Genomic DNA, 26,171 nt, shown 5'->3' with positions numbered 1-26,171 from the left:
ATTCCATGTGTGTTATTTCATAGTTTTAATGTCTTCACTATTATTCTACAATGTAGAATAAAGAAACAAATAAAGACAAATCTGGAGAAGGTCTGTATGGAGGAGTGGGCCAAAATCCCTGCTGCAGTGTGTGCAAACCTGGTCAAGAACTACAGGAAACGTATGATCTCTGTAATTGCAAACAAAGGTTTCTGTACCAAAAATTAAGTTCTGCTTTTCTGATGTATCAAATACTTATGTCATGCAATAAAATGCAAATTAATTAATAAAAAATCATACAATGTGATTATCTGGATTTTTGCTTTAGATTCTGTCTCTCACAGTTGAAGTGTACCTATGATAAAAAAAAATTACAGACCTCTAGATGCTTTGTAAGTAGGAAAACCTGCAAAATCGGCAGTGTATCAAATACTTGTTCTCCCCACTGTATGTGTCAGAAATGTATTTGAAAGCAAGGTTGACATACAATACATGAAAGCTTATATGGAAAGAAAGTGCACCTCCATTGGGGCTTTTTGAGCTAACTTTGTCCTCTAAACTGACAGAACATCCTTACTTTCTGATTAAATTGCCGATGTTGCACATGTTAATATTCAGTAAATATATCACGCCGATAGAAGTTGTTTGGTCCTGGGGGGCTTTATCAAAGACATGAAGTGTTTTGTTGTCTAAACGTTGGGTCTGTTCTATGAACAGATATTCACCTCTCCCTTGGCCTAGGGGCTGTACTCGTCTGCCAACCACCTGCTTTTGTCAGGCAGTCCGACGGGTTCCAACATGGCTGCCACCCGCAGCCCTCTCCCTTCTCTGATAGACATAACCAAGGGCACGTTTCCTAAATGTTTGCAAAATGTCGCTCTTTGGTTGGAATCCTGAGTCAGAGTCCAGCTTTCAATCGATGATGTGAAGAGAGTGTAGTGCATTCGGAAAGTATTCAGACCCCTTCCCCTTTTCCACATTTTGTTATGTTACAGGCTTATTATAAAATGTATTCAATTAATTTTTCCCCTCATCAATCTACACACAATACCCCATAATGACAAAGCAAAAACAGTTTATTTTTTATTTTTGAGAAATGTTTGAAAATTCATCAATTAAAAATGGAAAAATCACATTTACAAAAGTATTCAGACCCTTAGTACTTTGTTGAAGCACCTTTGGCAGCGCTTACAGCCTTGAATCATCTTGGGTATGACACTACAAGCTTGGTACACCTGTATTTGGGGAGTTTCTCCCATTCTTCTCTGCAGATCCTCTCAAGCTCTGTCAGGTTGGATGGGGATTATCGCTGCACAGCTATTTTCAGGTCTCTCCAGAGATGTTTGATCGGGTTCAAGTCTGGGCTCTGGCTGGGCCACTCAAGGACATTCAGAGACTTGTCCCGAAGCCACTCCTGAGCTGTCTTGGTTGTGTGCGTACGGTTGTTGTCCTGTTGGTATGTGGAACCTTCACCCCAGTCTCAGGTCCTGAGCTCTCTGGAGCAGGTTTTCATCAAGGATCTCTGTACTTTGCTCCGTTCATCTTTCCCTCATCCCTGACTAGTCTCTCAGTCCCTGCTGCTGAAAAACATCCCCACCAGTATAGTAGTTTATTATAGTGCTGCCACCACCATGCTTCACCGTAGGGATGGTGCCAGGTTTCCTCCAGACGTGACACTTGCACTGTATGTAACAAGGGCTTACAGCACCATAATAAACTATACTTTATCAACTTCAATGTTGTTATCTCCAACTCAAGCCTTGATAACTCAGACAATAACCACTGTCCTAAAGGTGGGAATAATAATGAAAACCAATACATTTATACCCACCCTCTAATCCATTAAATAATGAACCCTCTGGATATTACAGTAAGAGTCAGTGGCTGTCTAGGAACGTATTAGAGTATAGCGTATAGCCCCCCAATGCCAACAGAAGGAATAAAGTAATGAGTAACATGTCTACTTTATTTATGTGGTGGATGGATGTAACAGTGGTTATTTATACTACGGGTGAATATTATCAAGATCAGACAAGTATTCTATTAGGGACTTTTCTGTGTCTGAATAATCTCTCTCTCTCTCTCTCTCTCTCTCTCTCTCTCTCTCTCTCTCTTGCTCTGTCTCGGTCTCTCTTTCTCTTGTAGCTCAGAACTGCTCGGGCCTGAGGACGTGTGGCCAGTGTTTGGATCAGGCAGAGTGTGGCTGGTGTGGAGACCCCACTAACACAGGGAAGGGCCAGTGTATGGAGGGGTCATACCGCGGGCCCATGAAAAGCCCCTCCAGACAGCCCAGAGACAGGGAGAGGGACAGAGACATGGTACTGGAGCCTGGTCTATGCCCCAGAGATAAAGGGTTTGACTGGGCCTACATCCACTGCCCTGGTGAGTCAACAGACACGCAGACAGACACGCAGACAGACAGAGCGAGAGAGACACGTCATGTAGCACATCAATACAACCATAAATGCACAAAAACACATTAGTATTCCATCCCTTGCCTTCACACTTAAAGCTATACATCTCCTCACACTTAAAGCAATACATCCCCTCTTCACACGTAAAGCTATACACCCAAACCCTCTTCACACTTAAAGCTATACACCCAAACCCTCCTCACACGTAAAGCTATATACCCAAACCCTCCTCACACTTAAAGCTATACACCCAAACCCTCCTCACACTTAAAGCTATGCACCCAAACCCTCTTGATTCTCTCTCCCTCCCTCTTCCCCAGCTTGTCAGTGTAACGGCCACAGTACGTGTGTGAACGGCAGTGCTTGTGAGCAGTGCAGGAACTTGACCACCGGACCGCAGTGCCAGACCTGCATGCCTGGTTACCATGGCGACCCCACTAACGGCGGGAAGTGCCAGGGTAAGTACAGTGATGGGTGCAGTGCACCAGAGTGGACTGGAGGGGCCAGTGTTTAAAGGTTTTGGCTCTGAGATCTGTGCGTCCTCCAAGAAGCAGACTGTTTGAACAACAGTAGAGCCAGAAACGACTGTGTTGAAAGATGCAGTAGACAGGCACTTCAGCAGCTCTGTTTTTAATCACAGTTCTATCAACCCTGTCCAGTCCTGTGGTGAACATTGTTATGAAACCCTGATCTGAGAAATGGAGACTATGATAGTGGGAAAGACAGAAAGAGTAGGAGGAAGAGAGTGAGAGAGCGTGAGAGAGAGGAAGGTATAATAACATAATTCTCCCACTGACAGGTGTGCGTTTTCCCCGCTTGGCGTATGACATTAAATCCCTCTTAATCATTTTCTTATATCTTGGAGTTGACTGGCGACGAACATGTTTGATAGATGCCTCCCCCCTCTCTCCTCCCCCCTCTCTCCTCCCTCTCTCTCCTCCCCCTCTCTCTCCTCCCCCTCTCTCCTCCCCTCTCTCTCCTCCTCTGTCTCTCTCCTCCCTCCATCACCCTCTCTCTCCTCCTCTGTCTCTCTCCTCTCTTCTCCCCCCTCTCTCTCCTCCTCTGTCTCGCTCCTCCCTCCATCACCCTCTCTCTCCTCCTCTGTCTCTCCTCCCTCCATCACCCCTCTCTCCTCCTCTGTCTCTCTCCTCCCTCCATCACCCTCTCTCTCCTCCTCTGTCTCTCTCCTCTCTCCTCCCCTCTCTCTCCTCTGTCTTTCTCCTCCCTCCATCACCCTCTCCTCCCTCCATCACCCTCTCTCTCCTCCTCTGTCTCTCTCCTCCCTCCATCACCCTCTCTCTCCTCCTCTGTCTCTCTCCTTCCTCCATCACCCTCTCTCTCCTCCTCTGTCTCTCTCCTCCCTCCATCACCCTCTCTCTCTCTAATAGGTTTAACACTGTCATGATTAAATGCAATTTATTAACTACCGTCCGTCATACCACCTTGTGTACCAGGCTGACTCCTGAGGACTGTGCCTATGGAGTCTGGTTCACTCCTCAGTTTTACAGAATACATGGATTTACATGGGCCTTAAGTCACTTATCTGATCCTTGAGAGACGGGGAGAGAGACAGGGAGAGCGAGTGGGAGAGAGATTGAGAGAGACCATCATCAAGTTTAAAATATGAGGTGCTCAGAGCTGCCCTTGTAAGAATGTAGAATAGAAGGATAGGGGGAGATGGAGGAGGAGAGATTACCCAGTCTGGTGTCCCCATGACCGATGAAGAGCTGACCTTGTACAATGTGACAGGGGGCTATGTGTGTGTGTGTGTTTTGAAGGAGTGTGTGTTTTCACATACGCTATGTGGTGAGGAGAATAGCCTTCCAAGTCTATCACTGACAGGTTCACCTTGTAGACACTGAAACCGTCTGCTCGCCCTGTCTAGCTTAACCCTGCCCAGTCTAGCTTGGTTTGACTCGCTGCAGGAGACCTCTCTCTGGGACTTGGAGTACTGAGAGGGAGAGACGAGCCTGTGGTGGGCTGTGCATGTCAATTGACTTTTGAAAGACAGACCAGCCTTGTGACATGACATGTTGTGTAGGGGTTGGAGAAGTGATTTGATAGAGCTTGGTGAGGGAATTTACTGTACAAGACCAAAACATACAATACCAGACAATACCAGACACTTTCTGTTACAATACCAAAACAAAGTAAGACAGCCAGTGTTGCGGGAGCTACAGTAAACCTGGTTGATGCAATGTACCACGGTAAGCGTTAGATCTCTTGTTGTGGTAGCCATGACTGATCTGTTTCTCCTTAAAGCTGTGGTTGTGCTTGTGTATCACTCTTCTGAAAACTTCTGGCTGGTGTACTTATTATTTTTGCTCTGGACAAGTGGCCGCTTAATAAGTCTGACTTTGTGTTTTTTTTCCACTAACTGCACTGTAGGCATACAGTCACACAAAAGTCATCCAGGGAGCCCCAGCAAGCTGATGGTTGTTGTTCTTTCAGTTTCTCTCTCCTTCTCCCTCTCCCTTTCTTCCTAAAGCCAGCACTGCAGAGTTCAATTAAAATGCTGTTTATTGCTTTTGGATATGGCATGCTGTGCTAGCCTGGTGAATTCCATTATAGGCTCTTGGTAGAGCCCCTTCAGCCACCTAGTCCCCCTCAGACCCTCTCTTTACACGTGTCCAACTTGCCTGTCTCTCTCTCGCTTTCTGTCTGTCTCTCTCGCGCTTTCTGTCTGTCTCTCTCTCGCTTTCTGTCTGTCTCTCTCTCGCTTTCTGTCTTGGTGTCTGTCTTGGTGTCTGTCTGTCTGTCTTGGTGTCTGTCTGTCTGTCTTGGTGTCTGTCTGTCTGTCTGTCTGTCTTGGTGTCTGTCTGTCTTGGTGTCTGTCTGTCTGTCTGTCTTGGTGTCTGTCTGTCTGTCTGTCTTGGTGTCTGTCTGTCTGTCTGTCTGTCTGTCTGTCTGTCTTGGTGTCTGTCTGTCTGTCTGTCTTGGTGTCTGTCTGTCTGTCTGTCTGTCTGTCTTGGTGTCTGTCTGTCTGTCTGTCTTGGTGTCTGTCTGTCTGTCTGTCTTGGTGTCTGTCTGTCTGTCTGTCTGTCTGTCTTGGTGTCTGTCTGTCTGTCTGTCTTGGTGTCTGTCTGTCTGTCTGTCTGTCTTGGTGTCTCGTTCTCTCTTTCTGCCTGTTTAAACAGTTTGTTTAATGGTCTCCAACCCCGAATTTCTTTGTGTGTGTTTTCGCGCTCTCGATGCCTCCTGAGGGGATTCATAAACTCCTTTTGTGTTGTTGTTTGCTTGCCCTCTAACCTTTCACATCTCAGTGTCCCACCAGAGTTGTCTTGTTGTCTTTCATAAAGGCAGGAGCAGCCTACTTTAACACCCTTTCTAGATTTTTTGGATCTCGCTCTCTTTCTCCCACTCTCTTGGTCTCTCTCTTTCTCTCTCTGTCACACACACACACACACACACACATACATACACACACACACACACACACCCACCCACCCTCTGGCAGTGCCTTGGCGGGGTATAAATGAGTGTCTGTCATGTTCAGTGTGGGAGGATGCTGTTGTGTGTGAATCCATGAACAGCCAGCTCATGTGTATCCTGCAGTGAGAGGGAGGGAGTAGACAGCAGGACAGCTTTTATCTGTGTGTGTCTCTGTCTATGTGTGTGTGCACGCACACACTCTACCAGAGGGTGGTGAGGGTGGGACTCCGTCATCAGGACCTCAGCTCAGCACAGGGTTTTGTCCTCCCTCCTGCTCACCCATTCTGATGGATTAGACATTTGCAGCTGTTCCAGAGATGTAGTTGCTCTGGTGCCTCTGTAAAATAGCCCACTGACTAGGCACCCACTGTGCCCTCCTCCGCTGACCTCCCATTAGTAAGCACTGTGTAGGTGTGTTTTGTTTATGTGAGTGTGAACAGATATATACAGTATATATGTGTTTAAAATGCATATAAGTGTATAGGTGGTTGTATGTTTGAGTCAGTATACATTCTGTACTAGGGTTTCCGTTGGGTAAATGTGGCGCTGGGCATTTGACCGGCAGCATTTTAATTTACCGGACATTTGAGAAATTTACCGGACCCATATGCATTGGGTGTGTAATCTGGTTTGGGCTTCCACCCACAGTTCTCAGAATGACAGGAATCCCAATTAGATGATGGTAATTCATATTAACAGAAGATGCGATTTGAGATGCAAAGATGTACGGTCCTTCAGTTATCTTTTTTTTTTTTTTTACCCCTTTTTCTCCCGATGTCATTATATCCAATTGGTAGTTACAGTCTTGTCCCATCGCTGCAACTCCCTTACGGACTCGGGAGAGGTGAAGGTCGAGAGCCATGTGTCCTCCAAAACACAAATCAACCAAGCCGCACAGATTCTTGATCCAATTCCCGCTTAACCCGGAAGCCAGCCGCACCAATGTGTCGGAGGAAACACCGTACACCTGGCGACCGTGTCAGCGTGCATTGCGCCCGGCCCGCAACAGGAGTTGCTAGTGCGCGATGGGACAAGAACATCCCTGCCGGCCAAATCCTCCCCTAACCTGACCGACACTGGGCCAATTATGGGTCTCCTGGTCGCAGCCGGCTGCGAGATGTTCATTTAGTTTTCCTCAGCCAACAAGACGAGTAACGAACAGCAAAATCACTAGCCTTTGTCAATCTACTATCCCCATAGTAGAAAAGTTGACCTATTCTATTGGTCAGCTTGTCGAGAAAGAAATAGCCTATTCCAGACAGACTCTGGGACAGTTGTGGGTCGATATATCCCAAATTCATACAATCAGTAGGCCTTGGCCACATTTCTTTTTTTTAAAGCAATGAGGCTGATGCAACAGATCAGAACATTTAGCTTAAAATGTTGATAAACTATTATTTCACATTATAAGCGCAGCAATGTGCACAAGGCAGTAGGCAATGTGATAATGTTTTTTTCCCATAATGCAATTAGCAGGAAAACACAGTTGTCAAAAACTAGTTATTTCATGTGACAGAGATGAAAATATCCTTTCAAAATTTTGAAAGAGGGGAGATCTTATATGCAAGAACTAGCATGGGTTGCTAATAGGACTAGGATTTTGCCTTTGGCTACTAGACAATGAAAGAAAGTTGATATAGTATAAAATAATTGCCTCCACGGATATGGTCTGATTTTGACCGGGCTACTTTGTAGCAACAAAAAATACATGCCTCATAATATGTAGTAAATCATTCAGGTTTCCAACAATTAAAGTATATGTTTTCTCAATGCATACTGCCTCCTTGTAAAGGGGTGTGTGATGCGCTGATGAAACCTGCCTTCCGTTAACTTTGTATTTGCTGTTTGAGATGCTGTAGCAACAGCTCTTGCACTGTCTGACAGATGTTGTATCTGTGTGCTTTACGCGTAGGATAAATAAGATAGGCCTACATATACACTCATCAATTTAATTCCACTAAATTAACCTGCAAATGAACCTGTAGACCGATAAACATGACCAGTCAAATATATTTACATCGACTTGTATTTACATCAATGAATGCTGCCGGTGAAGTGTCCGGTGTCACACTTTCCTAACAGAAGAGGCTAAAAGCATTTCTTCGCAATTAGATTTTTTCTTCTCCCCCCATAAGACTATTACTCCCTATTACTGGCTAACGGAAACCCTGAACTGTATGTATTAATGCCTACATTATGTGCCCAAATCTGGTGTGTGTGTGTGCACCTGCTTCAAGAAGGCCCATGGCGGTAGGGCACCCTTCCCGGCAGTCTCAGCGGTATCCAGTCATCCCCCCCCTTCAGAGGCCCTATTTCTGGCCACAGGCACACACACTCTTATAGCTCTGATCTGGCACCTACTGCCTTAAAAGTACAGTAACGTTCAGCTATAGGATTACACACCTGTTACTGAGCCAAGCTGAAGTGTGGAGTGGTGGGAGTTATTATGTGTCTCGCTACCATGCTAAACCCCAAGTCAAGTTTAACAGAGTGTGGAGAGTAGGCCTGCATGTCACTCACTCTGCCGCTCTACACTGTATATTCAAGACCAAGATGTCAGAGGTCAAGCCTTTACCTACCTTCATAACCCTTAACCTTACAAGATCATTAAGCCCAGAATAGCAAGTCCCTTTTATCTAGAAGTGCAGACTCCTCACAATCTAGCCAAAGCAAGATGAAAGACCGAACCCAACCCTCTTCAGCAGAAAATAATTAGTTCTCAGAAGGGTTCATGCTATGCATTAAATAGCTATAGCCTATACATCCGGGCTTTAGAGAGACGTATACATGCTAAATATATCCTGGGTGTGAGGAAAGATGTTGCTGCTATTTAGCACCACTCCTGTCTGCTTCTAACTTTCTGTTGAAGATGTTTAATTAGATGGAGAGCTGGAATGGAAACGCCAACACTCCCATCGGTGCTACCTCCCACACATAGGAGGATCTGGATGTGAGCTAGACCTGTAATTCCACCCAGACATATTGTTGCGAGCACTCCTCAGGTCCAGGGGAGAAGCCTTCTCGCTCACAGTAGAAATTCATGGATTCTAAGGGGCTTATGGTTGCAAACCGAACCCGGAAGGTCGTGTGGGTGGACAGCCACATATGGAGGTTGTGAGGTCCATTTTTGTTGTTTTATCTAGACACTGTGAAGAAGCTACTTGGAAAAGTCTCCCTGTGTGTGTGTGGTGAGTTTTGTGTATGAAGTGGCATGTGTGCTTGTTCATGATCACATATCACCTGTGTGACATTTGATGTGTGCACCTGTCCCGTTTCAAGTAGCCTTTTTAGGAACTATGTGCTATATCACAGTGTGCTGCTCACTGCAGGAAAATAATCCTACAACAACAGGACATGTGGATTATTATGTGGATTATAATAGTGGATATTTTTGTAGGGGTTGATACATTTCTCGTAAAGGTAAATCAAGTCTGAAATGAAGTTGAAATGACTGACTTTAACGGCCTTTTTAAAATCTTTAATATACTACACTTTGCATTTTCTGCTGCGCAGGAAAATTGTCTGTGACGACAAAGTGATCAAATTAAGATAGCAGGTCTGTAGGTTTGAGATTTATGAAGTGGGCAGAAAATGATATCCTTCCAAAAGAGAGAGGATTAGACTAATAGCTTGATTAAAAACAAAAATCTAGCAAAAAAACAAGGTCATTGATTATTGGCCCTGTTTTTAGACAAAGATCAACATGAGAAGGATCAGAACCACATGCCCCTCCTCTCTCCATTCATGTCCATCATCTCCTCCATATTGTCTTTCTGACATCCTCCATTAGGGCTCACTGGGCATCTAGCTGCCCCTCTTAACATGTCATGTAGGCAAAGCTCAGTGACACTTAATCATGTTTAGCCAGGCTTCATTTGTGATCCACATGGGTTATTAGGTTTACCTTCATCACTGACGGCTTTGTGAAGGTCGTACTCTTTACTGACAGACCGCTCTACAATTACCTGTGTGCCGTCTGCCACGATGCCATGAAATCTTCAAGGTCCTCTGTCAACCGGACGTAGAGATTTAGTAGGACTCTATTAAATCAAAAATATAGAATTGAACCCTCACATTCGGAGAAGCGGGTCGATGCCTTATAGTCAGTCCCGCTGCCAGCACATACAGTTTTGCTGGTTTTGATTCCATGATTTGATCTTTTTACATCATACGTGTATGAGGTATGTTATGCTGTGTGCCAACACATCTGTTCAGCAGCACAGAGGAGGCTGTGTGTCTGCTGACTCTGTTCAGGCTGTCCTGAACACCATACTGCCTTCCACCAACACCAACCAGTACAGTATAATCTCGCTCTTTTCACTGAATAGAAGGAAGGGAGAAAGCGACTGCAAAATGCTGCCACGTTTCAAATTCTATGTGAAGGAAGAAAATCCCTGGGCCCAATTCAATTATTTTATTCATTACATGATTCTTTGAACTTGTCACTTGCTGGAAGGCCGGAAGAGGTCGGAAGGCTGGCCTGGGGAGATGAAGCACTAGAGGAGACCTGCACAGCTTTATGTTGACTTGTATCACGTCTATAAAGACTGTCCTGCTCACCAACTATACTCCAGATATAGTTACTGCAGGGGTGGCAGGAAGTCTCACCTGTTCTCTTGGCTAATAAAAGTAGCTTGAATACCTCATTCCTGTTCCTGACGGAACTCTGGGCCGACTGAACCCTTCTCAGATTGAATAGTGGTGTGTACTGTGTTCTAAGGTATACGTTTACTCAGTGTACTGTGTACTCGGGTATACGTGTACTCTGTGTACTGGGTATACGTGTACTCTGTGTACTGGGTATACGTGTACTCGGGTATACGTGTACTCTGTGTACTGGGTATACTTGTACTCTGTGTACTGGGTATACGTGTACTCTGTGTACTGGGTATACGTGTACTCTGTGTACTGTGTACTCGGGTATACGTGTACTCTGTGTACTGGGTATACGTGTACTCTGTGTACTGTGTACTCGGGTATACGTGTACTCTGTGTACTGGGTATACGTGTTCTCTGTGTACTGGGTATACGTGTACTCTGTGTACTGGGTATATGTGTACTCTGTGTACTGGGTATACGTGTACTCTGTGTACTGGGTATACGTGTACTCAGTGTACTGTGTACTCGGGTATACGTGTACTCTGTGTACTGGGTATACGTGTACTCAGTGTACTGTGTACTCGGGTATACGTGTACTCTGTGTACTGGGTATACGTGTACTCTGTGTACTGTGTACTCAGGTATACGTGTACTCAGTGTACTGTGTACTCGGGTATACGTGTACTCTGTGTACTGGGTATACGTGTACTCTGTGTACTGTGTACTCGGGTATACGTGTACTGTGTACTCGGGTATACGTGTACTGTGTACTCGGGTATACGTGTACTGGGTATACATGTACTCTGTGTACTGGGTATACGTGTACTCAGTGTACTGTGTACTGGGTATACATGTACTCTGTACTGGGTATACGTGTACTCTGTGTACTGGGTATACGTGTACTCTGTGTACTGGGTATACGTGTACTCTGTGTACTGGGTATACGTGTACTCTGTGTACTGGGTATACGTTTACTCTGTGTACTGTGTACTCGGGTATACGTGTACTCTGTGTACTGGGTATACGTGTACTCAGTGTACTGTGTACTCGAGTATACGTGTGCTACTAGAACATTAGCGTTGTTTCAACACCTCTTCAAATCAAAGTCCATAATGTTAATGCCTGTGTGCATGGCTTTGGACACCTCAACAGTACTGTGGTGTTCGGTTCAACATGAATCTACTGGAGTCTCAGTGGGCCGTTGTCCCGTCACAGCCTTATTAAATCCCTCCACCCTGGTGTATAAAAGTCTCAGCCTTTAGCCTGCGGTATATCAGCCTGGTGGTTCCTACATCTCCTGCAGTAGAAATAGTTGCCTCTGGTTTGTTCAGCCATTCCTATGAGGAAAAGGAAAGAATATGGTTTTGGGATGAAGGGTAGCAGCCAGGAGTCAGCTCATCACAATTTAAAATAGACATGGAATGGAGGAGAGCGGAGGTGGAGGGGATTGGGGAGAGTAGAGAGGACATTAGCGGGGGTAGAGAGAGTTATGTGAGAGTGGTCAGTGCAGTTATGTTTTCCTCCTTTTGGAATGCAGTTATGTTGCTTTAGCTTTTATCTTGTGAGGTGAATAGTAAATCAGCAATTAAAATAAGTGCATTTATTTGAACTATACTGAACAAAAATATAAACTGAACATGTAAAGTGTTGGTTTTATGAGCTGAAATAAAATACATTTTCCATACGCACAAAAACATATGTTTACGTCCCTGTTAGTGAGCATTTTTTCTTTGCCAAGATAATCCATCCACCTGACCGGTGTGGCGTATCAAGAAGCTGATTAAACAGCATGATCATTACACAGGTGCACCTTGTGCTGGGGACAGTAAGGCCACTCTTAACATGTGCAGTTTTGTTCTACACAATGCTACAGATGTCTGAAGTTTTGAGGCAGTTTGCATTTGGCATGTTGACTGCAGGAATGTCCACCAGAGCTTCTGCCAGATAATTGAATGTTGAATTCTCTACCATAAGCTGCCTCTAACATCATTTTAGAGAATTTGGCAGTACGTCCAACCGGCCTCACAATCGCAGACCACGCGCCAGCCCGGGACCTCCACATCCGGCTTCTGCGGGATTGTCTGAGACCAGCCACCCGGACAGCTGATGAAACTGAGGATTATTTCTGTCAGTAATAATGCCCTTTTGTGGGGAAAAAGTAATTCTTGCCTGGGCCTGGCTCCCAAGTGGGTGGGCCTATGCCCTTGCATGCCGACCAATGGCTGCGCCCCTGCCCAGCCATGTGAAATCCATAGATTAGGGCCTAATGCACTTATTTCAATTGACTTATTTCCTCATATGAAGTGTAACTCAGTAAAATCATTGAAATTGTTGCATGTTCTGTTTATATTTTTGTTCAGTGTATTACTATGAAATCTTGGCCATCTATTAAAAAATGTACTTGACGACGTACTAGGATCAAGATTCCAGCTCACTACTTTGCTCACTATGTAACACAAATAAAACAACCACACACACTACTGTAGTGTTTGTGCATTAGATCTGCTGTTTCTATGCACAAACGCAGAATGTAGTGGGGTGAGAAATTGTAGTCTCCACAAGGAAGAGGAAATATGATTTATATTAAATCCCCTCGTCGGTTAGAGGAGAGTTAAAAAATAATAATTATATATATTTTTAAATTCCATCTTATTTTTGTGTTTTGTGATGTTTTTTCACGTCAACTCACTTCCCTCCCAGGCATCGCAGTTTAGTGGCTCCCAATGCAATACTGTTTTCAAGGCATCCTCAATCAAGGCAGGTTTTAATGTGGTAAAGAACTAGCAGTGACACATGCCATGTTAAATGAAAGGATGAGCAGCCGAACGCAGGCACACCCAATGTAAATGTTATATGCTCCCTGGCTAGATCAATAAGGGATTAGGATACTGTTCCACCTGGTTAGAAACAAATCAGTTTCCAGCAGGTAACTTCAACTCTAGTCCTGGAAGGCTAGAAAGGAGTGCTTAATTGACCAATTTATGATAATCCACTCACCTGGATACTCTGGCCTGAATCGATGGCTGATTTTAACAGGCAAGGTTTTAAACGGGCAGGCACTGCTGACCTCCCAGATGGTTACAGCAGGGTTTTTTTATGGTTCAATATGAGGCTTAGGTGGTGGGCGTGGCAGGGGGCATGGCAATGGGCACGGTCGACTCGTTGCAGCGGCCACATTTTAGAGATAAAATTTAGAGGCCCCATGTAGGCGTTGTAAAGACATTTTAGCATTTTTAAGCCCATTTCCTGCAATTCTAGCGAAGATAAATGTTTGCAGTTTTAACGATAATTTCCTGTGATTCTAAATACAGTATTCTACCATGGAGCTGGGAGAACAATTTACAGTTTTAAAGCAAATTTCTTGTAACTCTATCCATTTTGCCATGGCTAATACTGTGTTATTTTGCGCAAATCATTACTGCTAAATTTATTGTTTTTGGAATTTTCATTTCTCCATGACTGTCTAGCTTTTTATTTTGGTGATTGTTATTCTCAAAGTTTATATAATTGTTTTATATACAGGTACAATACACTGTCTACATACTTTATTATTAATTTATTTCACTTTGGACTTAATTGGCCCGGGAAAATGCTTGGGCTGGAGGATTTTAATGGCAGAAAAATCTCTGGGTTTGTCTTCAAATGAAATTGAGGCTTAATCGTTTTATTGAATCACATCAATGCATTTTGCAATTCCTTTTTATTTCAGTACTTCTGCCCCCCCCCCAAAAAAGCTAACTCAAAGACACTTTTGTATACCATGACAGATGTTCCTTTCATTTTGAGAACAAGTTTTAACTTTAGAGAAAGAAGGGTCCTAGAAGAACTGGCAGAGGGACTGGCAGTGTATTTCATTAGAAGCCAGTGCTACCTGTATGCCAGCATACACCACAAGGTGTTGCACTATAAGGACTCACACTCTAAGACAGTGGTCACCAACCTTTTCTTAGCCAAGATCCTTTGTGAATCTTACTCGGCACAGCTGAGTGAGCATAATAATATATAAATATATTTTTTTTTACTGGACTGAGTGCCTGGATCTGATGGTCAGTCTGAGGGGAGGGAGGGAGCAGTGGTGAGGCTGCCTCTCACCTGACTCACTGTCCCTCCTCTCACCTGACTCACCGTCCCTCCTCTCACCTGACTCACCGTCCCTCCTCTCACCTGACTCACCGTCCCTCCTCTCACCTGACTCACCGTCCCTCCTCTCACCTGACTCACCGTCCCTCCTCTCACCTGACTCACCGTCCCTCCTCTCTCCTGACTCACCGTCCCTCCTCTCTCCTGACTCACCGTCCCTCCGCTCACCTGACTAACCGTCCCTCCGCTCACCTGACTCACCGTCCCTCCTCTCTCCTGACTCACCGTCCCTCCTCTCTCCTGACTCACCGTCCCTCCTCTCTCCTGACTCACCGTCCCTACTCTCTCCTGACTCACCGTCCCTCCTCTCACCTGACTCACCGTCCCTCCTCTCTCCTGACTCACTGTCCCTCTGCTTTCCTGACTCACCGTCCCTCCTCTCACCTGACTCACCGTCCCTCCTCTCACCTGACTCACCATCCCTCAGCTCTCCCTTCTCTCACCTGACTCACCGTCCCTCCGTTCTCCCTTCTCTCACCTGACTCACCGTCCCTCCTCTCACCTGACTCACCGTCCCTCCTCTCACCTGACTCACCATCCCTCCTCTCACCTGACTCACCGTCCCTCCTCTCACCTGACTCACCGTCCCTCCGCTCTCCTGACTCACCGTCCCTCGCTCTCCTGACTCACCGTCCCTCCGCTCTCCTGACTCACCGTCCCTCCGCTCTCCTGACTCACCGTCCCTCCGCTCTCCTGACTCACCGTCCCTCCGCTCTCCCTCCTCTCACCTGACTCACCGTCCCTCCGCTCTCCGTCCTTTCACCTGACTCACCGTCCCTCCGCTCTCCCTCCTCTCACCTGACTCACCGTCCCTCCGCTCTCCCTCCTCTCACCTGACTCAACGGCCCTCCGCTCTCCTGACTCACCGTCCCTCCGCTCTCCCTTCTCTCACCTGACTCACCGTCCCTCCTCTCACCTGACTCACCGTCCCTCCTCTCTCCTGACTCACCGTCCCTCCGCTCTCCCTTCTCACCTGACTCACCGTCCCTCCGCTCTCCCTCCTCTCACCTGACTCACCGTCCCTCCGCTCTCCCTCCTCTCACCTGACTCACCGTCCCTCCGCTCTCCCTCCTCTCACCTGACTCACCGTCCCTCCGCTCTCCCTCCCTCTCACCTGACTCACCGTCCCTCCGCTCTCCCTCCTCTCACCTGACTCACCGTCCCTCCGCTCTCCCTCCTCTCACCTGACTCACCGTCCCTCCGCTCTCCCTCCACTGAGAAAATGGGACACAGTCTTCCAGCTGATGGCAAAACTCAAGTCGCACTGCATTATTTCTGCCACATGCACCAATTCATGTTACTCCTATGACCAGAGAAAGTGAAATACTCCTTGATCTTAAAGACAGGCCTCTAATAATAACAACGGAGGCTTATTGAAACACTTTGCTATACTCATTCATTGCAGCTGCAGTGCTGGTTATAGTGTTAGTATTAATAGGGAGAACGCACATTTTATGGCTCATAAAACTGTTGAACAAAGCGTTGACAGTAATGAAGAACTTAAACATGATCTTATTCATAAAAACAGCAGCTCTTTGCTGTAGTCGTTGAGTCTCTCTCTAGTCATGGTTTTAAAAGTTTTGAAATCTCATTATTATTATCATCAACTTTGCTGTGCTTTCGAGGTTTCTTTTCACAGTATATGGCTCGAGGAAACTGTGCAGACACCGTGATCTGAGCTATCTGATTGGCCAGCGATAGGCCTTGCACTTGATTTGCTCGTAGCCAGAGTTCTGCCTTTAGAAATGGTTCAATATGGGAACACTTTGCCTTCCTGGTGCTAGGGCTGCTGAATCAAATGCACCTACCGCCAACAGCGCAAACCACATTTTTAAAAAGAAGTAGGAATGTAGGAGACCCTAACCCTTTTTTTACAGAAATGTTTGATCGACCGATTGGTGACCACTGCACTAAGATTTGTCAAGTCTCACAGGATCAGAGTGCAGTATGGGAGACTCTGGAGTGTCAGCCCTGCTACTGTAGCCAATCAGCTAGCCTATCACATTGTGTTGTCTCAGAACTGGGCTCAGAAGTGTGAGCTGCATCATGTCACAGTGTTCCTTTGTGTCTTCTGAAGAGAATTGTGGATCTTATAAAAGATGCTTTGGGCTTTCTCCTGCTGCTGTGTATAGACGTGTCCGTTGTTGAGAACTGCTCTAAGCTCTTTAGTTTAGAAGCAGTCCCTGTAGACAACCACAGTTTGGAAAAACAAGAGTAAAGTGATGGTCGGCTGTGAGTTTGCTAATATGCATCTGTATATTTACACACTACACTTTATGCGTGTTTCTGCAAGCATAGCCCTGTTTGTGTGTGTTTTTGTGATATCTACAGTAGGCCCTGCTGTAGTGGTATAGTGTCACATCTCTCTGTCTAAGTGCCTGAACAGCAGCCTCTGAAGCACACTACTCTACTCCTATAATGTGAGTACATTCATAGAGATCCTAATTTAGCCATAAATCAGCTCAGTGTCTGCTCTGCACAGAGAGGAGAGGCACTCTGCAGTCCTGCATGCTGCTCCCTGTCTGTACAGTACAGCCTACAGGAGTCAACCCACTGTTACACAACACATACTAGACAATTTGGAAGTTTGACAATATAGTCTACTTTGTAGTGCAGCATTTGATTTAGTGGAACATTAAATTATTTTGACAAAATGAATGCATTATTGTTTTAAGGAGGTTGCATTGAATTGGGTACAGTCATATCTAACTGACAGGAAACAGTCTACCTATATCAATGGTTAATTTTCTTTCCCTCATGCTATAAACTGTGGAATACCGCAAGGCAGCTTCCTTGGGCCACTTCTTTATTAAATATATACCAATGACCTTCCTTATGCCTTATCTGAAACTCAAGCTACTATATTTGCAGATGATACTACAATTTATACAGCAAGACAATTTGTTCAACAGGTACAGAAAGCTTTACAAGGAGTTTTGGAGAATATCAGGGAGAGTGTTTTCCAGAAAAAAATTGTTTTAAACACCAAGAAAACCAAAGTTATGTTGGTCTGTTGAAAGTTACCAAAGTTATGTTGGAAAAGGCCAACACAGCATGGGATACAATTAAGTTTTGTGGGAGTACAAATTGAGGAAGTGGCAGAAACCAAAGTACTAGGAGTGCAGCTAGACACCTGCTTATCATGGTCATCTCAAATAACTAATCTATGTAAAAAAAAAAAAATGAAAACAGCATGCATAGTCAGAAGGATAGCTAAATATTTACCAGGAAAGATTCTTATGCAAATAACACAAGCATTAATTGAGAGTGAGGTGAACTACTGTCCTGTGGTCTGGGGAAATGCATCAGCAAGTGAAATTAGGAGGCTGCAAATTGCACAGAACAAAGCAGCATGGATTGTTTTAAGGTGGAGATATGGTTCTTCTGTTGTAGTCATTCGCAATGCTCTTGGTTGGTCATAAATCAACAAGATAATTGAAAAAAACATGCTTATTTTATTTCATAATATACATCATTTAAAACGGCCAAGTTCTATTCACAACAGTATTCAGTTGGTAAGAGACAGACATTCCATAAATACTAGGAATAGATTGTCCACCATCTATGTGTTATCCAGATAGAAAAGAGAAATAGGCAAAATAACAAATCGATTTTGATTTAAACCATTTAAATATAATAGAAAGTTGTGCTGGACTATGGTAGATGAACAATCAATATCTTCTTAGACTGAGTATTTATCGGGTCAATATGTTAGTGTGTTATGTCTGTTTGTAACAGTGTGTTATATGTGTTCGTATTATAAATTGTATTTTAAAGTTTAAGGACTCTTGGAAGATTAGTCTAAAAGAGGTCCAAATGAAATCTACTGTACAGACTTATACCTGCACTGGGCCAATGATTGTTTATTCTACTTCAGTTTTCATTGTGGCTACTACCAGACTTCGACAATGTACTGTATCATACATCATCTACACAGAGCCTGAATGTTGGAACATTCATAATGCCTACCTTGAGTCAGAGTATTGTATGCGGTGTTCAACTATTCCTACACTGTCTGTATAGTTAGGAATAATTCCAACTGGCGAAATCCCATGTCTTACTCTTCTCAAAAACGGAAAATGCAAATTCGGTATAGCTGAAAATATATTTAGACTTTTCTGTTATGGGTATGAATGTGTAAGGGGGAGGTGTTTCATCTTGGGATGCCTGTGTGTATGAAAGATGATCTGGTTATGGCTGTTTTGGTTCTGGAAGTGTGGGAGTTGTTTAGGTATGTTTGATGGAGTGTTTATAGTGTACTGTATGATAGTTCCCACTAGGGCTGTGAGAGAGGGGAGTATATCTCTTTGTACAGACAAGACAGGCTTTGCTGTCAAGTGAATAGTATCATGAAAAAGTATGAGAAATCTTAGCGTTTCTCTGTTTTAGCTGCTCCAATTTGGTCAGTTACATCTGAGAAAAACATCTATATTTGGCTTTGTTCAACAGAGGGAGGGAGGGAGAGATACACATTTTGATGTAACCTTTATTTTAACAGGGAAGACTTATTGAGACCTAAGTATTTTTTACAAATGCGCCCTGTATATAAATATACATATTATGAGCGAGAGACAGAGAGCGAGAGACTGAGAGAGCGAGAGACTGAGAGAGCGAGAGACTGAGAGAGCGAGAGACTGAGAGAGCGAGAGACTGAGAGAGAGCGAGAGACTGAGAGAGAGCGAGAGACTGAGAGAGCGAGAGACTGAGAGAGCGAGAGACAGAGAGCGAGAGACTGAGAGAGCGAGAGACTGAGAGAGCGAGAGAGCGAGAGACAGAGACAGAGAGCGAGAGAGCGAGAGAGCGAGAGACAGAGAGCGAGAGACTGAGAGAGCAAGAGAGCGAGAGACAGAGAGCGAGAGAGCGAGAGACTGAGAGACTGAGAGAGCGAGAGACTGAGAGACTGAGAGAGCGAGAGACAGAGAGCGAGAGACTGAGAGAGCGAGAGACAGAGAGCGAGAGACAGAGAGCGAGAGACTGAGACTGAGAGAGCGAGAGACAGACTGAGAGAGCGAGAGACTGAGACAGAGAGCGAGAGACTGAGACAGAGAGCGAGAGACTGAGACAGAGAGCGAGAGACTGAGACAGAGAGCGAGAGACTGAGACAGAGAGCGAGAGACTGAGACAGAGAGCGAGAGACTGAGACAGAGAGCGAGAGACTGAGACAGAGAGCGAGAGACTGAGACAGAGAGCGAGAGACTGAGACAGAGAGCGAGAGACTGAGACAGAGAGCGAGAGACTGAGACAGAGAGACTGAGACAGAGAGCGAGAGACTGAGACAGAGAGCGAGAGACTGAGACAGAGAGCGAGAGACTGAGACAGAGAGCGAGAGACAGAGACAGAGAGACTGAGACAGAGAGCGAGAGACTGAGACAGAGAGAGAGACTGAGACAGAGAGCGAGAGACTGAGACAGAGAGCGAGAGACTGAGACAGAGAGCGAGAGACTGAGACAGAGAGCGAGAGACTGAGACAGAGAGCGAGAGACTGAGACAGAGAGCGAGAGACTGAGACAGAGAGCGAGAGACTGAGACAGAGAGCGAGAGACTGAGACAGAGAGCGAGAGACTGAGACAGAGAGCGAGAGACTGAGACTGAGAGCGAGAGACTGAGACTGAGAGCGAGAGACTGAGACTGAGAGAGAGAGCGAGAGACTGAGACTGAGAGAGAGAGAGCGAGAGACTGAGACAGAGAGAGAGAGCGAGACAGAGAGCGAGAGACAGAGAGCGAGAGACAGAGAGCGAGAGACAGAGAGCGAGAGACAGAGAGCGAGAGACAGAGAGCGAGAGACTGAGAGCGAGAGACTGAGAGCGAGAGACTGAGAGCGAGAGACTGAGAGCGAGAGACTGAGAGCGAGAGACTGAGAGCGAGAGACTGAGAGCGAGAGACTGAGAGCGAGAGACTGAGAGCGAGAGACTGAGAGCGAGAGACTGAGAGCGAGAGACTGAGACAGAGAGACTGAGACAGAGAGCGAGAGACTGAGACAGAGAGCGAGAGACTGAGACAGAGAGACAGAGAGCGAGAGACAGAGAGCGAGAGACAGAGAGCGAGAGACTGAGAGCGAGAGACTGAGAGCGAGAGACTGAGAGCGAGAGACTGAGAGCGAGAGACTGAGAGCGAGAGACTGAGAGCGAGAGACTGAGACAGAGAGACTGAGACAGAGAGCGAGAGACAGAGAGACAGAGAGCGAGAGACAGAGAGCGAGAGACTGAGACTGAGAGACTGAGACTGAGAGCGAGAGACTGAGAGCGAGAGACTGAGAGCGAGAGACTGAGACTGAGACAGAGAGCGAGAGACTGAGACAGAGAGCGAGAGACAGAGAGCGAGAGACAGAGAGCGAGAGACAGAGAGCGAGAGACAGAGAGCGAGAGACAGAGAGCGAGAGACAGAGAGCGAGAGACAGAGAGCGAGAGACTGAGAGCGAGAGACAGAGAGCGAGAGACTGAGAGCGAGAGACTGAGAGCGAGAGACTGAGAGCGAGAGACTGAGAGCGAGAGACTGAGAGCGAGAGACTGAGAGCGAGAGACTGAGAGCGAGAGACTGAGAGCGAGAGACTGAGAGCGAGAGACTGAGAGCGAGAGACTGAGAGCGAGAGACTGAGAGCGAGAGACTGAGAGCGAGAGACTGAGAGCGAGAGACTGAGAGCGAGAGACTGAGAGCGAGAGACTGAGAGCGAGAGACTGAGAGCGAGAGACTGAGAGCGAGAGACTGAGAGCGAGAGACTGAGAGCGAGAGACTGAGAGCGAGAGACTGAGAGCGAGAGACTGAGACAGAGAGCGAGAGACTGAGACGAGAGAGAGAGCGAGAGACTGAGACAGAGAGCGAGAGACTGAGACGAGAGAGAGAGCGAGAGACTGAGACGAGAGACTGAGAGCGAGAGACTGAGAGCGAGAGACTGAGAGCGAGAGACTGAGAGCGAGAGACTGAGAGCGAGAGACTGAGAGCGAGAGACTGAGAGCGAGAGACAGAGAGCGAGAGACTGAGAGCGAGAGAGAGCGAGAGACTGAGCGAGAGACAGAGACTGAGACAGAGAGACTGAGACAGAGCGAGAGACTGAGACAGAGAGACTGAGAGAGAGCGAGAGACTGAGACAGAGAGCGAGAGACTGAGAGACTGAGACAGAGACGAGAGACTGAGACAGAGAGACGAGAGACTGAGACAGAGAGCGAGAGAGAGACAGAGAGCGAGAGACTGAGACAGAGAGCGAGAGACTGAGACAGAGAGCGAGAGACTGAGACAGAGAGAGAGACTGAGACAGAGAGCGAGAGAGACAGAGAGACAGAGAGCAGAGAGACAGAGAGCGAGAGACAGAGAGACAGAGAGCGAGAGAGAGACAGAGAGCGAGAGACAGAGAGCGAGAGACAGAGAGAGAGACGAGAGACAGAGAGCGAGAGACAGAGAGAGAGCAGAGAGCGAGAGACTGAGAGCGAGAGACTGAGACTGAGAGCGAGAGACTGAGAGCGAGAGACTGAGACTGAGAGCGAGAGACTGAGACTGAGAGCGAGAGACTGAGACTGAGAGCGAGAGACTGAGACTGAGACAGAGAGCGAGAGACTGAGACAGAGAGCGAGAGACAGAGAGCGAGAGACTGAGAGCGAGAGACTGAGAGCGAGAGACTGAGAGCGAGAGACTGAGAGCGAGAGACTGAGAGCGAGAGACTGAGAGCGAGAGACTGAGAGCGAGAGACTGAGAGCGAGAGACTGAGAGCGAGAGACTGAGAGCGAGAGACTGAGAGCGAGAGACTGAGAGCGAGAGACTGAGAGCGAGAGACTGAGAGCGAGAGACTGAGAGCGAGAGACTGAGAGCGAGAGACTGAGACTGAGAGACTGAGACTGAGAGACTGAGAGCGAGAGACTGAGAGCGAGAGACTGAGAGCGAGAGACTGAGAGCGAGAGACTGAGAGCGAGAGACTGAGAGCGAGAGACTGAGAGCGAGAGACTGAGAGCGAGAGACTGAGAGCGAGAGACTGAGAGCGAGAGACTGAGACAGAGAGCGAGAGACTGAGACGGAGAGCGAGAGACAGACGGAGAGCGAGAGACTGAGACGGAGAGCGAGAGACTGAGACGGAGAGCGAGAGACAGACGGAGAGCGAGAGACAGACGGAGAGCGAGAGACGGAGAGCGAGAGACTGAGAGCGAGAGACTGAGAGCGAGAGACTGAGAGCGAGAGACTGAGAGCGAGAGACTGAGAGAGCGAGAGACTGAGAGCGAGAGACTGAGAGCGAGAGACTGAGACAGAGAGCGAGAGACTGAGACGGAGAGCGAGAGACAGACGGAGAGCGAGAGACTGAGACAGAGAGCGAGAGACTGAGACGGAGAGCGAGAGACAGACGGAGAGCGAGAGACAGACGGAGAGCGAGAGACTGAGACGGAGAGCGAGAGACTGAGACGGAGAGCGAGAGACTGAGACGGAGAGCGAGAGACTGAGACGGAGAGCGAGAGACTGAGACGGAGAGCGAGAGACTGAGACTGAGACAGAGAGCGAGAGACTGAGACTGAGACAGAGAGACTGAGACAGAGAGCGAGAGACTGAGACAGAGAGCGAGAGACTGAGACAGAGAGCGAGAGACTGAGACAGAGAGCGAGAGACTGAGACAGAGAGCGAGAGACTGAGACAGAGAGCGAGAGACTGAGAGAGAGAGCGAGAGACTGAGAGAGAGCGAGAGACTGAGAGCGAGAGACTGAGAGCGAGAGACAGAGAGCGAGAGACTGAGAGCGAGAGACTGAGAGCGAGAGACTGAGAGCGAGAGACTGAGAGCGAGAGACTGAGAGCGAGAGACTGAGAGCGAGAGACTGAGAGCGAGAGACTGAGAGACAGAGAGCGAGAGACAGAGAGCGAGAGACAGAGAGCGAGAGACAGAGAGCGAGAGACAGAGAGCGAGAGACAGAGAGCGAGAGACAGAGAGCGAGAGACAGAGAGCGAGAGACTGAGAGCGAGAGACTGAGAGCGAGAGACTGAGAGCGAGAGACTGAGAGCGAGAGACTGAGAGCGAGAGACTGAGAGCGAGAGACTGAGACAGAGAGCGAGAGACTGAGACAGAGAGACTGAGACAGAGAGCGAGAGAGAGAGCGAGAGACAGAGAGACTGAGACAGAGAGCGAGAGAGAGAGCGAGAGACAGAGAGACTGAGACAGAGAGCGAGAGACTGAGAGCGAGAGACAGAGAGAGAGAGACAGAGAGCGAGAGACTGAGAGCGAGAGACTGAGAGCGAGAGACTGAGAGCGAGAGACTGAGAGCGAGAGACTGAGACAGAGAGACTGAGACAGAGAGACTGAGAGCGAGAGACTGAGAGCGAGAGACTGAGAGCGAGAGACTGAGAGACTGAGAGAGACTGAGACAGAGAGCGAGAGACAGAGAGACAGAGAGCGAGAGACAGAGAGCGAGAGACGGAGAGCGAGAGACAGACGGAGAGCGAGAGACTGAGACAGAGAGCGAGAGACTGAGACGGAGAGCGAGAGACAGACGGAGAGCGAGAGACAGACGGAGAGCGAGAGACTGAGACGGAGAGCGAGAGACTGAGACGGAGAGCGAGAGACTGAGACGGAGAGCGAGAGACTGAGACGGAGAGCGAGAGACTGAGACGGAGAGCGAGAGACTGAGACTGAGACAGAGAGCGAGAGACTGAGACTGAGACAGAGAGACTGAGACAGAGAGCGAGAGACTGAGACAGAGAGCGAGAGACTGAGACAGAGAGCGAGAGACTGAGACAGAGAGCGAGAGACTGAGACAGAGAGCGAGAGACTGAGACAGAGAGCGAGAGACTGAGACAGAGAGCGAGAGACTGAGACAGAGAGCGAGAGACTGAGACAGAGAGCGAGAGACTGAGACAGAGAGACTGAGAGCGAGAGACTGAGAGCGAGAGACAGAGAGCGAGAGACTGAGAGCGAGAGACTGAGAGCGAGAGACAGAGCGAGAGACTGAGAGCGAGAGACTGAGAGCGAGAGACTGAGAGCGAGAGACTGAGACAGAGAGACTGAGACAGAGAGCGAGAGACAGAGAGCGAGAGACAGAGAGCGAGAGACAGAGAGCGAGAGACAGAGAGCGAGAGACAGAGAGCGAGAGACAGAGAGCGAGAGACTGAGAGCGAGAGACTGAGAGCGAGAGACTGAGAGCGAGAGACTGAGAGCGAGAGACTGAGACAGAGAGCGAGAGACAGAGAGCGAGAGACAGAGAGCGAGAGACAGAGCGAGAGACTGAGACAGAGAGACTGAGACAGAGAGACTGAGACAGAGAGACTGAGACAGAGAGACTGAGACAGAGAGACTGAGACAGAGAGCGAGAGACTGAGAGCGAGAGACTGAGAGCGAGAGACTGAGAGCGAGAGACTGAGAGCGAGAGACTGAGAGCGAGAGACTGAGAGCGAGAGACTGAGAGCGAGAGACTGAGAGCGAGAGACTGAGAGCGAGAGACTGAGAGCGAGAGACTGAGAGCGAGAGACTGAGACAGAGAGACTGAGAGCGAGAGACTGAGCGAGCGAGAGACTGAGAGCGAGAGACTGAGAGCGAGAGACTGAGAGCGAGAGACTGAGACAGAGAGCGAGAGACAGAGAGACAGAGAGCGAGAGACAGAGAGCGAGAGACTGAGAGCGAGAGACTGAGACTGAGAGCGAGAGACTGAGAGCGAGAGACTGAGAGCGAGAGACTGAGACTGAGAGCGAGAGACTGAGACTGAGACAGAGAGCGAGAGACTGAGACAGAGAGCGAGAGACTGAGACAGAGAGCGAGAGACTGAGACAGAGAGCGAGAGACTGAGAGACTGAGAGCGAGAGACTGAGAGCGAGAGACTGAGAGCGAGAGACTGAGAGCGAGAGACTGAGAGCGAGAGACTGAGAGCGAGAGACTGAGAGCGAGAGACTGAGAGCGAGAGACTGAGAGCGAGAGACTGAGAGCGAGAGACTGAGAGCGAGAGACTGAGAGCGAGAGACTGAGAGCGAGAGACTGAGAGCGAGAGACAGAGCGAGAGACTGAGAGCGAGAGTGAGAGCGAGAGACTGAGAGCGAGAGACTGAGAGCGAGAGACTGAGAGCGAGAGACTGAGAGCGAGAGACTGAGAGCGAGAGACTGAGAGCGAGAGACTGAGAGCGAGAGACTGAGAGCGAGAGACTGAGAGCGAGAGACTGAGAGCGAGAGACTGAGAGCGAGAGACTGAGAGCGAGAGACTGAGACAGAGAGCGAGAGACTGAGACGGAGAGCGAGAGACAGACGGAGAGCGAGAGACAGACGGAGAGCGAGAGACAGACGGAGAGCGAGAGACTGAGACGGAGAGCGAGAGACGGAGAGCGAGAGACTGAGAGCGAGAGACTGAGAGCGAGAGACTGAGAGCGAGAGACTGAGAGCGAGAGACTGAGACAGAGAGCGAGAGACTGAGACGGAGAGCGAGAGACAGACGGAGAGCGAGAGACAGACGGAGAGCGAGATACTGGGACGGAGAGCGAGAGACTGAGACGGAGAGCGAGAGACTGAGACGGAGAGCGAGAGACTGAGACGGAGAGCGAGAGACTGAGACGGAGAGCGAGAGACAGACGGAGAGCGAGAGACTGAGACGGAGAGCGAGAGACTGAGACTGAGAGACTGAGACAGAGAGCGAGAGACTGAGACGGAGAGCGAGAGACTGAG

At 47.8% G+C, this 26,171-nt stretch overlaps 1 protein-coding gene across 2 annotated transcripts in view; it reads left to right on the top strand.

The window, feature by feature from the left end:
* The window catches only part of LOC112253122 (attractin-like protein 1), a 385,056-nt gene that overhangs the window by 125,747 nt on the left and 233,138 nt on the right, over positions 1–26,171 (top strand). For both annotated transcript variants that reach the window (XM_024425061.2, XM_024425060.2), the window contains 2 exons: positions 2,125–2,361; positions 2,714–2,851. In XM_024425061.2, coding sequence (XP_024280829.1) covers positions 2,125–2,361; positions 2,714–2,851 — 375 coding nt within the window. The remainder of the gene's footprint in view (positions 1–2,124; positions 2,362–2,713; positions 2,852–26,171) is intronic.

The sequence above is a fragment of the Oncorhynchus tshawytscha genome, linkage group LG06, assembly GCF_018296145.1.
Source record: "Oncorhynchus tshawytscha isolate Ot180627B linkage group LG06, Otsh_v2.0, whole genome shotgun sequence".
Taxonomy (NCBI): domain Eukaryota; kingdom Metazoa; phylum Chordata; class Actinopteri; order Salmoniformes; family Salmonidae; genus Oncorhynchus; species Oncorhynchus tshawytscha.
This window is presented reverse-complemented; position numbering and strand designations above follow the sequence as displayed.